Source organism: Erythrolamprus reginae, chromosome 7 (genome assembly GCF_031021105.1).
Source record: "Erythrolamprus reginae isolate rEryReg1 chromosome 7, rEryReg1.hap1, whole genome shotgun sequence".
NCBI lineage: Eukaryota > Metazoa > Chordata > Lepidosauria > Squamata > Dipsadidae > Erythrolamprus > Erythrolamprus reginae.
The window spans coordinates 85,658,107-85,675,698 of record NC_091956.1 but is presented as its reverse complement, the minus strand read 5'-3'; the positions used below and the strand labels follow the sequence as shown (position 1 = coordinate 85,675,698).

At 40.5% G+C, this 17,592-nt stretch overlaps 1 protein-coding gene across 4 annotated transcripts in view; it reads left to right on the top strand.

Annotated features, from left to right (window-relative positions):
- Window positions 1-17,180, top strand: part of PTPN13 (protein tyrosine phosphatase non-receptor type 13) — a 138,608-nt gene extending 121,428 nt beyond the window's left edge. For all 4 annotated transcript variants that reach the window (XM_070758054.1, XM_070758055.1, XM_070758053.1 and 1 more), the window contains exons 39-47: window positions 2,182-2,261; window positions 4,103-4,155; window positions 4,907-5,013; window positions 6,608-6,756; window positions 9,448-9,538; window positions 10,806-11,143; window positions 12,489-12,704; window positions 14,398-14,460; window positions 16,327-17,180. In XM_070758054.1, the coding sequence (XP_070614155.1) occupies window positions 2,182-2,261; window positions 4,103-4,155; window positions 4,907-5,013; window positions 6,608-6,756; window positions 9,448-9,538; window positions 10,806-11,143; window positions 12,489-12,704; window positions 14,398-14,460; window positions 16,327-16,407 (1,178 nt within the window). In that variant the 3' untranslated portion in view covers window positions 16,408-17,180. The remainder of the gene's footprint in view (window positions 1-2,181; window positions 2,262-4,102; window positions 4,156-4,906; window positions 5,014-6,607; window positions 6,757-9,447; window positions 9,539-10,805; window positions 11,144-12,488; window positions 12,705-14,397; window positions 14,461-16,326) is intronic.
- Window positions 17,181-17,592: the final 412 nt, after the last annotated feature.

The following is a 17,592-nucleotide window of genomic DNA, read 5'->3' as shown; positions in this document are numbered from 1 at the left end:
GTTTGCAAAAATGTTGAAATCCTAGGAAGCATCTTTCTGGTATTCGTGATGAATACAGCCAGCGTTGCTTAAATAAATCTTTGTTTTAAGGTTTTTTGAAACAACTGCAACCCTTTGTCAATTAGTATTTCACTTACAGATTGGAAGTCCCAATCTAAAAGCAAAACTGGAAAGGCAAAAATTAATGTATTGTACGTTTGGAAGTGTTCTGCACACTCATCTTTATCCTTGAAAGAAAAGGGGGCTTTTTGGTAACGGTGTCTGAATTTTGAAGCATCTTTCCATTAGGAATTTAAGAAATATAAATTTAAAGAGTCATTTTGACTTTCTGTGGTTTCTTGCCACAGTGTACTTGATCCTTTAAGTCAGTGTTTCCCAACCTTGGCAACTTGAAGGTGTTCTGTCTGGGTCACTCCAGAAGCCAATACCAACCCAAAAAGAGAAGCCAGACACACTGGTAAAAGGCAAAGGCAGTTTTATAAAATTCAAGAAAAACACAGGTAACAGAAAATGTCCTTACAAACAGGAAAATGCTGTATCTTCAGATATATCCACGAAGGCCAAAAGTCCATGCAGCAATACAGAATTCTTGCTGCCAAGCCGAGGCTGTAGATAGCAGACCTACACCTCCCACGGGTCCTCCAAAGCTGCTGGGCCACAAGCCAGGAACAGAGACACAGATAAACAAGACAGGATAACGCCACTCCAACCTGATAACACTCCACATGGCTTCAAGGGCTTGCCTGCCTTTTAAACCCTGCTAAGGAGGACCACACCCAAGCCCAGCTGTTCCTAATTCAGTGCTGATAATACTTCTTTAATTGCTCCTTTCTTTGATCTGACTGTCTCTGTCCCATGTCAATGACAGCTTGTGCTTCATCACCTAGTGACTCCAAACTACTGGCTGGGGAGAGCGCCCCCCCCCCCCCCGGGCTCTCATGCTGTTCTCCTTCATCCCATTCCTGATTTTCCTTTCCCCCGTCCGACTGTTCAGCCCCCTCCTCTTCGCTGTCATCCTCCTCCGGGCATGGAGCCAGCAGAGACACAGCCGGTCCCTGAACAGCCTCAGGCTGAACCACAACAGAAGGTATTTGGACTTCAACTCCCAGAACTGGCTGGGGAATTCTGGGAGTTGAAGTCCAGATATCTTCAAGTTGCCAAGGTTGGGAAACACTGCTTTAAGATACTTGAAGGGACTTTTGACCGAGCTTTTAGTTGTTCAGTTGTGCAATACTTTGCATGGGATTGTACAAAGGTCTATGTTTCATTTTTTTTTCACATTGTCCTCTTGTTTGTGCACTTCTTTGTTTTGACTTTTTTTTAGCACAAAAAAACGTTTTTTGTGGTCAGCCTTCAGCTTGTCTGACAGTCTGCAGCTTCTAAAATCCCCCAGGATTGTCCTGTTACAAACCTGTTGGCAAACTGTTGACTAACAACAACAACACAATTCCCATGGGTTTTTTTCCATAGGAAACAAGAGGATTCAGTCTCCAAGACTATTGTTGGTTACGACCTATAAAGCCCTTCATGGCACCGGACCAGAATATCTCCGGGACCGCCTTCTGCCGCGCGAATCCCAGCGACCGGTTAGGTCCCACAGAGTTGGCCTTCTCCAGGTCTCGTCGACTAAACAATGTCATTTGGCGGGACCCAGGAGAAGAGCCTTCTCTGTGGCGGCCCCGACCCTCTGGAACCAGCTCCCCCCAGATATCAGAGTTGCCCCCACCCTCCTTGCCTTTTGCAAGCTCCTTAAAACCCACCTCTGTCGTCAGGCATGGAGGAATTAAAAAAAATTCTCCCTTCCCCCTAGGCTTATAGAATTTATGGTATGTTTGTTGGTATGATTGGTCTCTTAAATTGGGGTTTTTTAGATTACTTTTTAATATTAGATTTGTTACCTTGTTTTTTATTGTTGTTAGCCACCCTGAGTCTTCGGAGAGGGGCAGCATACAAATCTAAATAGACGAAACTAAACTAAACTAATTGTGGGTCCCCTCCCCATACAAATTCTCCCTGTCCATCCCTAAGGCATAACTGGGAGAGACGTTCTGGATTTCCAGGCCTTTGTAATTTTACAACAGATGGAAATGCCTGTATTTATATTCGGTGTGTGAATTAAAGTCAATCTGTACTTTTTATGTTGGTGGTTTTTTTTCTTACAGTGTGTTTCTCTTTCTGCAGAGACAAATGGGAAACTTTTGGGAGAGAAATCGGAAGACACAGATTATGATGGGTCATCTTTGCCTGAAGATTTTTCAGAGGTATTTATTTCTATACTTTATTTTTTATCAGACACAGATTTTTTTTTCTACCCAGCGTTCTCCTTGTCTTTGTTGGCCGAGCTCTTATCCTGTGTAGCAGTGAGATAGATGTGTATTTGACATTAAAAATCAGGCCGACCTCACTGCGCCTGATAAAACTAATGACAGACATACATACAAAAAAGACAGACAGAATGACAGACACCAAAGTCCTTAATTAATCAAAAGCCAAATCCTCCCTTCTTTATATTGCAGTGGATAAGTACCTTGTAAATAATCCCACAAAACAATCTCATCCATAATCTAGTGACCACAGAATGTCAAATGAAGACCTAATAAAATTTGTCCCATTACTTTGTCTTCAGTAAAGTCGAATTGTAACCTTAACTTCCTCATATCTCCGGTCAAAGTATAACCAGTCATAAAGTCCCCTGAAACCCAAATATAAATATAACATTCTTGAAGGAATAACCTCCTGCAAAATGAACCTACAAGACCAAAAATACTTTGGGGGAGTTGTCTATTGTCTATAATTGAGCCTGGAATTATAGTTGTACTCATAAGGCAAAACACTATGTCATTGGACCTGATATCTATCTATCTATCTATCTATCTATCTATCTATCTATCTATCTATCTATCTATCTATCTATCTATCTATCTATCTAACTATCTAACTATCTAACTATCTATCTATCTCATATCTACCTACCTACCTATCTATCTATTTCATATCTACCTGCCTGCCTGTCTGTCTGTCTGTCTATCTATCTATCTCATGTCTATCTATCTCATATCTATCTACCTACCTACCCACCTACCTATCTATCTATCTATCTCATGTCTATCTATCTCATATCTACCTACCTACCTACCTATCTACCTATCTATCTATCTCATGTCTATCTATCTCATATGTATCTATCTCATATCTACCAACCTACCTACCTACCTACCTATCTACCTATCTATCTCATGTCTATCTATCTCATATCTACCTACCTACCTATCTATTTCATATCTACCTGCCTGCTTGTCTGTCTGTCTGTCTGTCTATCTCGTGTCTATCTATCTCATATCTATCTACCTACCTACCCACCTACCTATCTATCTATCTCATGTCTATCTATCTCATATCTATCTACCTACCTATCTACCTACCTACCTATCTATCTATCTATCTATCTATCTATCTATCTATCTATCTCATGTGTATGTATCCCATATCTACCTACCTACCTATCTATCTATCTCATGTCTATCTATCTCATATCTATCTACCTACCTACCTGTCTGTCTGTCTGTCTATCTGTCTATCTCATGTATTTATCTATCTATCCACCTATCTATTTTTGTGATGGTCATTAAGCAAAGGATGCGGTGCTTTGGTAAATTGATTTTATCCAATGGGTGGGGTTTTTGCCAAAAATGGGAGGCAAATGCTAAAACTCAGCAAACACACACACACACACACACACACACACAAAATTATGGTCACATGACCACAGGACACTGCAAACAGAGCCAAAATGTCATCATGTGTCAGTAGAGAAGATGCATTCATTCTAACTTTGAAAACAGGTTGTAAGTAGCTTTTGTGGCAGGAGGTTCCTTGTAACTTTGAATAGTTGTTGCAAGTGGAGACTTAACCAGTATGCAAATAGGCTACGTAATTAAAACATGAGCAGTCTTTCAGCACCATGTCAGGTTGGCTGGAATTTTCCTAAAATAACCCTATTGCAGAAAGGCAGGGAAATGTCTTACAGTGTGGAAATTCCCTCCCCCTTGTTTGGTCTCTAGTGGACTGAAAAACTTTTCTAATCCTCCTTTTCCCTCAACAGACGCAAATAAATGGCTGTGAAGGACATTGTAACGGCAACAGAAGGTGTGGAGGGTAAGTCCTTTCCTTGGGGATGTACATACACATTTATAATGGGAAGGGCAGGCTACACACCTTTCGGAAATACCCAGGAAACTACAGAGATTTTGAACACAAATTGTAAAAAGTTCCAATAGAGGATGGGACAGTGATTTTTAATTTTTTAATATATTTTTTTTTTGGCTGACACGATCATCATCTGAAGCCTTTCCCAAATCGGCATACAAGTCTAATAAATAATAATAATAATAATTATTATTATTATTATTACCTACCTTCTCTTTTAAAAAAAAATATTTTTATCTATTTTTTACAATATAAAGACAAGTGTCTTGTGTATTGTGCCCACCACCAGACAAACATTCATACCCCACCACCACCATTATTGCCTTCTCAGTTAAAAAAAACCCCATGATTTTTCATTTGAGGATTTAGCAGCCGCAGCAATCCATTCACTAAAATACGATGCACTACTTTTAATATCAGTAATTGAGGTGATGGATTTATTTTATTGGGTTTCAGATAGCAGGCTACAGGACTCATCCTTCGCCTGCTACTTCTAGGTCATTTTTTTATTTTTTCATCCCCTTTCATGAAACACTCAAATAAAATGTAGGTGACCTATCTTCCCCCACCCAGCATTTTGATTTGGAAAATAATTCCATTACCTTTCGTGACCTTTATCAATTAAAACTATTATTGACTTTTAGGATATATCTATTTTTTTTTGTCCCAGAAGAATGCATTTTTCATATTTTTTTTTCAGATTACCGCAGCCACCTGTGATAGCTCAGGAAGAAGAAGATGATGATGTTACCTGGGGAAGTGAGGAGCTGCCCATTGAATCAATTAACCAGCCCCCGTCTGTTAAAGGTAGGCAGCCACTATTGTATTCTCCAAATAGATAACTGCTAAAATCCCAACATTTATTATATTTTAATGTATGTTTTAATATTATATTTTAATGTATGTTTTAATATTATATTTTAATGTATGTTTTAATATTATATTTTAATGTATGTTTAATTTTAATGTATGGAAACGGTAATATTGATAATAACAAACTGGATTTCTAGTTGTAGAGTTTTCCAAAGAATAAATTTAGTCTCCACCTGGCAGTAGAATCCCTGAGGTTTAATTCCTTTCATATTCAAGAACTACCTGGAACTCTATCTAGAACTGTCTTTCCCAACCTGGGCAACTTGAAGATATTTGGCCTTCAACTCCCAGAATTCCCCAGCCAGCGAATGGGGGAATTCTGGGAGTTGAAGTCCAAATATCTTCAAGTTGCCCATGTTAGGAAACACCGATCTAGAAAACTACCTTAAACCAATTGTTGTTGTCTTCAAAGATGTACAGTTCCGTTCCGAAAGAGACCCACTCTAAAATATCAGCAAGATCAACACAGGGAACTATGAATTGATGAAACAAATTAAATCGGATTTGATGTGCATTTAAATGTCGTTAATTGACGCCAATCACTTTTCAAATATTTTATCTCTTTTTTGGTTCTCGGGTTAATTAAAAATAAGAATTTGTTGACAATTTGGAGGTCTCTGAGAATTCCTCCCAAGTTGTGACTTACTAAGGTTCACAAATGTTAGAGCAATCATGGGCTTTCCCAGATATGCCCATGTCTCATCAACACTCCACAGCCTGCATTGGTTGCAGATCAGTTTCCGGTCATAATTCAAAGTGTTGGTGATGACCTTTAAAGCCCTTTGTGGCATGGGACCAGAATATCTCCGGGACTGCCTTCTGCTGCACGAATCCCAGCGGCCGATTAGGTCCCACAGAGTTGGCCTTCTCCGGGTCCCGTCGATGAAACAATGTCGTCTGGTGGGACCCAGGGGAACAGCCTTCTCTGTGGCGGCCCCGGCCCTCTGGAATCAACTCCTCCCAGAGATTAGGACTGCCCCCACCCACCCTACTTGCCTTTTGCAAACTCTTAAAAACCCATCTCTGCCACCAGGCATGGGGAAATTTGGGGTGTATGAGTGCATTTAATTAAGGAGTTTTAATTGTTTTTAATCATTGGATTTGTACTGTGCTTTGCTGTTGTGAGCCACTCCGAGTCTTCGGAGAGGGGCGGCATACAAATCTAATAAATAATAATAACAATAATAACGACTAAATGTCAAATGCGCACGGAACGTGAAAGAGAGAAGGAACAACTTTTTTGTAAGTATGAAATAGGTTTTTAGGTGTTGTAAATCGAATGAGAATCCAAGTGTCATTGTAATCCCTGAATGTGGAGGTTTAATGCTTAGGAGTTGTTTACAACTTTGGGTTATTTATGGGACTCTTTATAAAGGTTGTCGTCGTAGTATGTTTTACTCAGCCTCTGACAGCTTGCAAATTATATCGTGGTGGTGACCACTGTTGCTATAGTTCATAAGTCAGCAGCATTGTAAGGAGCTTTTATGTGGGTTTTTATCGACACCAATATATCTACTTTCTATTCCAGACTGCCCATTAATCACCAATGAAGAACTTGACGCTCTTCCGGTAGTCCAAATTTTTCCTTCGGGCAACTACACGGGATCCAAATTAAAGTCAACTATTCAGAAGTTACGGGGCGTCTTGGAACAAGGGGTCCCCTCTAAGGAGATCGAGGTGAGCGGGACGTCTTTAAAACCAACCCCCCAAAACAGGAATAAATGCTCCGTTCTCTGTTATGATGGCAAAATAATAGCTTTGTCTTCAGGAATCCCCAATCTGAGTATTGCATTGGCAGTTCTGTGTTAGCAAAAACTTCAGAAGAGAAGGATTGAGGGGTCGTGATTTCTGACAGTCTCAAAATGGGTGAACAGTGCAGTCAGGCGGTAGGGAAAGCAAGTAGGATGCTTGGCTGCATAGCTAGAGGTATAAAAAGCAGGAAGAGGGAGATTGTGATCCCGCTATATAGAGCGCTGGTGAGACCACATTTGGAATAATACTGTGTTCAGTTCTGGAGACCTCACCTACAAAAAGAGATTGACAAAATTGAATGGGTCCAAAGACGGGCTACAAAAATGGTGGAAGGTCTTAAGCATAAAACTTATCAGGAAAGACTTAAAGAACTCAATCTGTATAGTCTTGAGGACAGAAGGGAAAGGGGGGACAGGATCGAAACATTTAAAGATGTGAAAGGGTTAAATAAGGTCCAGGAGGGAAGTGTTTTTAATAGGAAAGTGAACCCAAGAACAAGGGGACACAATCTGAAGTTAGTTGGGGGAAAGATCAAAAGCAACACGAGAATATATTATTTTACTGAAAGAGTAGTAGATCCTTGGAACAAACTTCCAGCAGACGTGGTTGGTCAATCCACAGGAACTGAATTTAAACATGCCTGGGATAAACATAGATCCATCCTAAGATAAAATACAGGAAATAGTATAAGGGCAGACGAGATGGACCAGGAGGTCTTTTTCTGCCGTCAGACTTCTATGTTTCTATGTTTCTATGTCTTCCCCTTGGCTTCACTGGGAAATCTGAGGATATTAACAATTAATGCTTTTTTTTCCTTACTACAGGTTGCAATTAATGCTTCTTCCCCCCCCCCCCCCATGATAGTCTTCTACCGTAATTCAGGCCACAATTTTGGTAATAAAGTCATGAGGGTCGTAAAAACAAGTCACCATGCGACCACATCCAGTTTTATTATCTTTTTTTGTGATCGTTTTAAAGCAAATGACGCAGTTGTTAAGCAAACCCATCATTTGCTATGGGGTGTTTTTTACCAGAAACCAGGAGTAAATGCCAGTTTCCAGCAAAACGTATAGTAAATTATGCTTGTGTGACTGCAGGGCACTGCCAAGAGCCATAAATGCAGGCTGGTTGCTGAATGACCAAATTATGGTCACATCACTATGGGAGGTGCCCAGATGTTGGAACTTCACATTTGGGCCATAAATCACATTTTGCAAGTCTGTCATAATATTGGAAGGCCAAGTCCTAAGTAAAGGACTATCTGTAGAACAGGATATTTGTAGCTCAGAATTGGTGATGGTGTTGTTGACTAGCTGGATAATGGAACTTCTATAAGTAGACCACAAAGAAAACTCCAATAGAATAGACTAGAGTAGGGTAGGGTAGGGTAGGGTAGGGTAGAATAGAGTAGGGTAGGGTAGGGTAGAGTAGGATAGAATGGAATAGAATAGAATAGAATTCTTTATTCGGCCAAGTATGATTGGACACACAAAGAATTTGTCATTGGTTTCACATGCTCTCACCCTATGATTGTCATAGGGTACAAATAAGCAATCAGAAAACAATCTTAATATAAATCATAAGGATACAAGCAACAAATTAGAGTTATACAATCATAAGTGAGAGGAGATGGATGATAGGAGCGATGAGAAGACCAATAGTAAGAGTAATGCAGCCTTCGTGAATAGCTAGACACTGGTGAGGGAATTATTTGTTTAGCAGAGTGATGGCGTTCGGGGAAAAACTGTTCTTGTGTCTAGTTGTCTTGGTGTGCAGGGCTCTATAGCGTCATTTTGAAGGTAGGAGTTGAAACAGTTTGTGTCCAGGATTCGAGGGGATCTGTAAATATTTTCCCCGCCCTCTTTTTGACTCGTGCAGTCTACAGGTCCTCAATGGAAGGCAGGTTGGCAGCCATTGTTTTGTTCTGCAGTTCTGATTCTCCTCTGAAGTCTGTGTCGGTCTTGTTGGGTTGCAGAACCGAACCAGACAGTTACAGAGGTGCAGATGACAGACTCAATGATTCATCTGTATCAGCAGCTCCTTGGGCAGTTTGAGCTTCCTGAGTTGGCGCAGAAACAACATCCTTTGTTGTGCTTTTTTGATGATGTTTTTGATGTTAGGTGCAACATCATAACATCACATGATCAAAATTTGGATGTTTGGCAACTGATATAAGTTTGACCAGGGATCTGTTGTGCACCCAACAAGATGTCCATAAGCAGTGGGGTTCTTGTAGGGATAAGATTAATAAGAACATTGTTGAAATTATTTAGTCATTTTATGAAATATCAATTATGTTCTACATTTGCTACTCCACTAAATGATCCCAAGTTTTATTGCCACCATTGTTTCCATGGTTCTTTGTCATTTATACCTTGCTTAATTATTTAATTGCAAGCTCTATTCAGGAGTGAATTAATCTAAGCTCTAATTGAATCATCTAATTGTTCATTATCAAACTATTAAACTAAACATTATCTCACACTTCAATTCCCTCAGCCATCTGTGTTGATCTGGGTGATATAGACCATATTGAATGTAATATATTCTTCTTGAAAGGCAAAAAAAGAAGACTTAAACTATTTTTCATCTATTTGGGAATCTTTGTCATTACAGAATCTTCATGATTTAAAGCCCTTGGATCAATGTTTGGTTGGACAAACAAAGGAAAACAGAAAGAAGAATAGATATAAGAACATTCTGCCTTGTAAGTCTTCATTTCTAAAAGCCAGATTATTATTTAATTTATTATTTTTAATTCCTGTAGTCATTAATGACTGCTTTGGAGACAGCAACAGATGGAATGTTTATGTCAGAAGGTTTCCCATAGACATGTGGCTAAATTCCCTTAGAAAATTAAGCCATTTTTCATTAAAAAAAAAAGATTATTGCACAAGTCATCATGCTAATTCTTCGGTTTTGTATAATAGGGTCATATTTTTAGGGTAGACACACATGGGGGAACAATTCAAGAGGAATTATGTCCTAGGGAAATGAATTAAAGGTGCTGATATCCAGTTAGATTCTAGCATCTCTTCCCCAAAATACACTGCTCAAAAAAAATAAAGGCAACACTCAAAGAACCCATCCTAGATCTGAATAAATGAAATATTCTCATTGAATACTTTGTTCTGTACGAAGTTGAATGTGCACAAGAGCCGGTGAAATTGATGGTCAATCAGTGTTGCTTTCTAAGTGGACAGTTCGATTTCACAGAAGTTTGATTTACTTGGAATAATATTGTGTTTTTTAAGTGTTCCCTTTATTTTTTTGAGCATTATTATTATTATTATTATTATTATTATTATTATTATTATTAATTAGATTTGTATTTTTTATTACAATTTTTTTTATTTGAATACATATATACACACAATACACAAAACAAAAACATTTGAAAAGAAAATTGGACGAATGTGTAGCAAACCTACACAACAATTCTAACTATACTCACATTCTATTACATATCACTTTTTATTATAAAGCAGGTTTTTTTAAAAATTTATTTATTAGATTTGTATGCCGCCCCTCTCCGCAGACTCGGAGACTTTTTAAGGAAAGCAATAATCATAATTCATATAAGTAATCTTGTATCTCTGTTCCCCATCATACAATTTGTCACCAAGAAATAACTCTCTTTAATTGTTAATTGAATGTACATTAATCACTTTAACCTTTTTTCTAGCCAATGATAAAACATATCCCAGCATTTATAGAAGTCAAGGCTCTTCTTTGTTTTTTATTTCCAGCGTTAATTTGTCCATCTCTGCACATGTTGTAATTTTCTCTATTATCTCCTCCTCCTGTGACACCATTTTATTTAGTTTTAAATTAATTGGATTTATGCTACTATATTGCATTGTTTTATTTTTATATGTTGTAAACCGCCCTGAGTCCTCAGAGAGGGGCGGCATATAAATCCAATCAATCAATCAACCAATCAATACCCTGTCCTTCTCTGTTGGGAACTGCAGATGACACCACCCGAGTGCTTCTTGGGCCTGAAGGCGGCTACATCAACGCCAGTTTCATCAAGATGCTGGTGGGGGCAACGGAATATCTTTACATAGCGTGCCAAGGACCCCTCCCGAACACGGTGGATGACTTCTGGCAAATGGCCTGGGAACAGAAGTGCACTCTTATAGCCATGATGACCCAGGAAGTAGAAGGAGAAAAGGTCAAGTGTCAGCGGTACTGGCCCAGTGCCCTTGGCAAAACCACAATGGTCAGCGACAGGCTCCGTCTTTCCCTGGTGCGGCTGCAGGAGCTCAAAGGCTTCATCGTCAGAATCATGGAACTCGAGGACATTCAAGTGAGGCTCTGGGTCTTGAGGGGGGTTTCGTGGGAGACCCAGCCTGAGAAACCGGGCGGGTGGGGGGAACTGACCTCTGCTCCTCTATCTTGCTTGCATGGATCCAAACCCTGCTGATCTAATGTCAGAAGTTCCCAATTATGATTTTATTATTATTATTATTATTATTATTATTATTATTATTATTATTTATTAGATTTGTATGCCAATGGGGACAAAGGATTCAGGCAGGAATAATTTGCAGAGGATTGTTGAAAATAAATGCAAAAATAGATTAAAGAAATACTCAAAAATACTATATTGTTGTAAGCCAGCTTGAGTCCTATGAGATTGGGCGACATAGAAGTCAAATAAATGAAATTAATTAAAGTAGTCCTCTACCTACAACCACAATTGAGCCAAAAGAATTCTGTTGCTAAGTGGGACATTTGCTCAATGAGTTACAACCTTTCTTGACAATTTTGTCAAGTGAATCTACAGTCATGAAGGGCTGCAAAAAAATTTTACTACGGCATTGTGGGCATGGCTTATTGTGTGGGTGTGGCTTGCCAGCATGTGACCAGGTGGGCGTGGCTTGATAATCGTGACTGGGGGATGGCTTGAAGGTCATGTGACTGGGTGGGAGTGGCTTACCGACCAAGATAACTTTTCAAAGAGGTGCTTGGACTCTTTTTCAGTTGATTAAGTCACATTATAGTCACAAGGACAAATGATAGACAGCATTATTTGTGGCGGAGCACAGTCACATTTTAAGGTTTTGTACTGAACCCATAAGGTTCAGTACGATAACAGGTTAGGCAAGTCGCTCAATTTTCTTTAATTGCTATAAAAGTTCCGTTCTAGATAATGATTAAAATGATTAATGCTTTTATGGATAAAACCATGCAATTTAATTATTTCTTGTTTTAAAAGTAATTAAGGACCATACGAAGGTACCAGAGAAGGAAGGACAATAAGAAAAACCTATTAAGTATTCAATAAATGGTGCATAAACTTACTACCCTGACCTCTAGAGCAGTGTTTCCCAACCATGGCAACCTGAAGATATTTGGACTTCAACTCCCAGAATTCCCCAGACAGCATTTGCTGGCTAGGGAATTCTGAGAGTTGAAGTCCAGATATCTTCAAGTGGCCAAGGTTGGGAAACACTGCTCTAGAAGATGCTAAGTTGAAAGAAACTTAAAAGCATCTTGAAAGAAGATGCTAAGAAGAAAAGGAAACTCGTCTATGGGTTGGATTATTTTTTTTAGGATATATCGGACTTTTCGTCATCGTTGTGAGATTCCTTCTCTTTGATGGTCTTAACTTCTCTGTCCGTGTTCTTGTTTGAATTTCGAATCTACAGACCGGTGAACTCCGGCATATTTCCCATTTGAACTTTACCGCTTGGCCAGATCATGACACCCCATCTCAACCGGACGATTTGATAACTTTCATCTCCTACATGAGGCACATCCACAAGTCGGGACCCATCATTACTCACTGCAGCGCAGGCATTGGCCGATCGGGGACGCTCATTTGCCTGGACGTGGTCCTCAGCTTAATCAGCCAAGACCTCGAGGTGAGAAACCTACACGAACCTTCCTCCAGTCCTTCAAGCTTGAGATGGTAGTTCGCGAAAGTCTAGGTCCGTGATGCGAACATGTGGCACACATGCCAGAAGTGGGCGCATACACACCGTCACCAGCTGCTTTTTGGGTTTCCGGTGTGCATGCGTTCCAACCAGCTGTTTTTTGCAGGGGCTGGAGCACCGGAAAATGACCCAAACCAGGGCATTTCCAGGTCTTTTCTCAGGCCATATGCCTGGTCATTTTCTGGATCCTTTCCGTGAATTTGCAACTGGGTTTTTGAGTTGTTTTCAGGCTGTTTTTCAAGCTGTCAAGGTCATTATTCGAGCCATTTTCAGCTGTTTTATGGCCATTTTCCATACTGTTTTTAGGCCATTTTCTGGCCCGTTTCCTGGCTGTTTTCAACCCCCAAACAGCCCAGAAAACAGCCTGAAAACTGCCCAAAAATGGCCTGAAAGCCCAGCTGGTCTTTGGATTTCTGATGCTCCAACAGAGGCACAAACACAGGTAGGCACATGCACAGGTGTTCTGCTTTGGCCGAAAAGGTTCGCCGTTACTGTTCTAGGTGGCCCTCTATGGAAATTCTGGTCACGCAGAAGAATTCCAGATTGGAGAACTTTGTCTTCATTGTTCTTACAATGGATATTGAATTAGTTTATTGACATACATCTGGCTCATCCCACTTTAATCTGTTTTTCAAATCTCCACTGGCTGCACAGTGCAATTTTAATATATTAGCCATGATAAGGTTTTGATTTTATTAATATAAAATCTTTGTCTTCTGAGTCAGATGCTTTGTCCCAACTTTGGAGTAATATGCAAATCAGAATGCGGATTTTAAAATATATTCATAACCATCAGAAGATAGAATAGAATAGAATAGAATTCTTTATTCATTTATTTATTCATTTGTCCAATACACAATACATATGGAAGAGGATAGACATGAAGTAATATATATAAAGATAATATGTAAAAATAGAGGAGAAGATATATGAAAGGAAGAAAATATATATGATATATGAGATAAAGGAAAGACAATTGGACAGGGGACGAAAGACACACTAGTGCACGTGTACGCTCCTTACTGACCTCTTAGGAACCTGGAGAGGTCAATCGTGGAGAGTCTAAGGGAGAAATGTTGGGGGTTAGGGGTTGACACTATTGAGTCTGGTAATGAGTTCCACGTTTTGACAATTCGATTGTTAAAGTCATATTTTTTACAGTCAAGTTTGGAGCGGTTAATATTAAGTTTGAATCTGTTGCGTGCTCTTGTGTTGTTGCGGTTGAAGCTGAAGTAGTCATTGACCGGTAGGACGTTGCAGCATATGATCTTATTGGCCAAGTGTGATTGGACACACAAGGAATTTGTCTTTGGTGTATATGCTCTCAGTGTACATAAAAGAAAAGATATATTTGTCAAGAATCATGATGTACAGTACTTAATGTCATAGGGGTCAAATAGGCAATAAGGAAACAATATTAATCAAAATCTTAAGAATACAAGCAACAAATTACAGACATACACCAAATGCAGACAAGGTTCTTGCAACCGAGATGTCTTGCATCTGTTGGGGTGTCGTCCGCTTTGTGAAGGCCGAGAGTTGGTGCTAAACTTGGGAGGGATGGATTCCATAAAAAAATCACTATGTTCAATTGAGATTGGGTGTCTTTTTCCCCCCACAGTTTGATATCTCCGAAGTGGTGCGGCTGATGCGTTTGCAAAGGCATGGCATGATACAAACGGAGGTAGGTTTATCCTAAAGTGCAACACATGGTCCTGCTTCTCGGGTTTTGTAGTTTCTTAACATGCCCCAACAAGAGTCCCAGGAAAAGTAAAGCAAAGGAGAAAATGGAAACTGTTTTTATTTCATTGGATTTATGCACCGTATTTTTCGAAGTATAAGGGGGGGGGGGGGGGGGGGGAGAACCTGCCTACCAGATATTCATCTAGCTAGCGTCCTTAGTGTGGTCAGATTCAGCACATAATTTTATCCCCTGGCTAGGGCTTAAGAAAAACCTTATTTTCAGAGAGTAACAATGAAAGAGCTCGCAAGCTGCTAAGAGCTGGGAACATCATTAGCACATGGTGAGGGCTGAAAAGAAACTTATTCAAAGCAAGTAGAGCAATGAAAAACAACCTGCACAGACATAGGGCTTGGAAAACATTATTTGCAGAGAGTAACAATGAAAGAGCTTGCAAGCTAATAAGAATTTCCTGGGAGGAAACAGGGGCGGAAAAGGCGGGGAGAAATTTCCCCATTCACACGCATTATTTGCTTTTACATTGATTCCTATGGGAAAAATTGCTTCTTCTCACAAACTTTTCTACTTAAGAACCTGGTCCCGGAATGAATTAAGTTCGTAAGTAGAGGTACCACTGTATATAAATATAAATACAGTGATCCCTCGGTTAGCGCGGGGGTTACGTTCCAAGACCTCCCGCGCTAACCGATTTCCGCGTTATACTGGATGCGGAAGTAAAATCACCATCTGCGCATGTGCGCCATTTTTTTCATGGCCGCACATGCGCAGATGGTGGAGTTTGCGTGTGGGCGGCGGGGAAGACCAAGGGAAGATTCCTTCAGCCGCCCAACAGCTGATCTGCTCCGCAGCGCGGAAGCAGCGAGGAGCCGAAGATGGGGTAAAGGCAAAGGGGAAACCCCATCTTCGGCTCCTCGCTGCTGCCGCGCTGCGGAGCGGATCAGGTGTTGGGCGGCTGAAGGAACCTTCCCTTGGTCTTCCTGCCAGATCACTTGCCGCTTGCCGCTTGCCAGTCCACGCCCCCCTGGATGAGCGGCCCCGCATGGCCCCAGCGCCGGACTCCGTTGCCGAACGCCGAAACCGGAAGGGGCGAGGTGGGGGAGAACGGGAGGCTCAGCATTCCGTCAGTCGCAGCGCTGGCTGTCAACTTTTCTTTTTAGCACTGGGGAGGCAAGTCAGCTCCTGCCCAGTTTTAAAAAGAAAAGTTGACAGCCAGCGATTGTTCCGCTGCCGCCAGCATGGCCTGGCTGGCAGCGGAAGATGTAACGGAGCCCACGGGGGATTCGCCTTCCTCCCACCCGCAGCCGAGACTGATCGTGGGCTCCTTCGCAACCTCAGAGAGCTTCCAGGGCATGAAAGCTCACGAAAACCAGGAAGCTCTCCGAGGTTGCGAAGGAGCCCACGATCAGTCGGCTGCGGGGGGGAGGAAAGCGAATGCCACGGGGCTGGGCTCGGCTCCCCCCTCGGCTCCCCCCCTTACCAGCTCCGCCGCGGAAGGCTCCATTCTGTTCCCTGCCGGCCCGATTGAGCGGCCGGCGGTCTCCATTCAGACTTATTTTTTATTTTTTAATATTTTATTTTTTTAATTAATATTTTTTGAAAAACCGCGTTGCAGCGTTTCGCGCTAATCGAGAACGCGTAAATCAAGGGACCACTGTAGATATATTTATATATTGGCTAGCCATACATTTTGCAGCCTCCCGTGAAATACATCCCAAAGACGCAATCCATCTCTTGCCGAGGGTGATGAATGTTGTGTTAAGCAGAATTGTCTCTTATCACAGCCCAAAACGTGTCTATGTTTGGCATTTGTATTCCGTGAGACTATGCAACAATTCCTTCCTTTTGCAGGACCAATACATTTTCTGCTATCAAGTTATCTTGTACGTCCTAAGACGCCTTCAAGCAGAAGAACAGCAAAGGAGCCACTAAAATACTGTGCCAAGTATTCATTTAAAAATACGCTCTCGGATCCTTTGGGTGGATTCACATTACAGATTGAAGCTGTAACGTGAATTCTACCATTTCCATGGAAAACGCAGATCAACGAAAGAAAAAAGTACATTTTCTTCAGACTGCAATTCCCAAGATTCTTTGTGAGTGGACTATAAACAGCTTTTGCCAATATTATTCCAGTTCCAGCCTCAATTAAGCATCAGGTAGGAATTAAGCAACAGGTACCACTTCCTTTACATAGGTATGGGCACTTAAGCATCTTTTATATACTTTTATATTTAACTCTGCTGCATTTTTGCAGCTTTTTCAAATCATTGAAAGTAATTGACGTGTTAAAAACATTTTTTAACATATATTCATGCTTTTTGCAGATTATTTTCCAGTTACTTATATAACATGGAAGCTATTTTTGGGGAGGGGAATAAAACAGTATTTTATCCTGATGGATTTTCTGACGGTACATTTTTATTTGGCAGTTTTTCAAGTGTGCATAACAGAGCTATCCTTCTCCAACCCATGTAATATTGTAGAGATTTCTATAGAAAATACTTGAAATCAGTATTTAAGCTTTACTTATTCATGTATGGGAAAATAGCAAATTATTTACTGTATCACATGTTACAATGTTTATATAAAAGGCTTGTGTATATATTTATATACTTTTACAAAAAAAAGATGGATTATTAAATATCTAAACTTCCAACTGCTGAAACACATCCCCGGTGTAAATAAAAAGTCACTTTTTAAAATATGTCATGTAATAATTCTTGCTTTGTGTCCATCAGATCTGCTTGTTTTCAGCTTGAAGAGACTTCTACCCTTGTTTTCAAGAAAGTTTCAGTTCAAATCACTTCCATAGTTATTTTCAAAGTATCTGAATTCTGTAAAACTTGGACATTGCCATGGAATCGATCATCCCCCCCCCCATTTTTTAAACATTGCTTGTTATTTGATTTATAGTTCTTGAAATACCACTATTTCCTTCCTTCCTTCCTTCCTTCCTTCCTTCCTTCCTTCCTTCCTTCCTTCCTTCCTTCCTTCCTTCCTTCCAGTTGACTCAGTCTTGCCTCCTTCCGGGGAGGGGTGTCAAAGTCAGCCTGTTGCCCCTAACAATCTGGGTCCTCATTTTACCCACTTTGGAAGGATGGAAGGCTGAGTCAA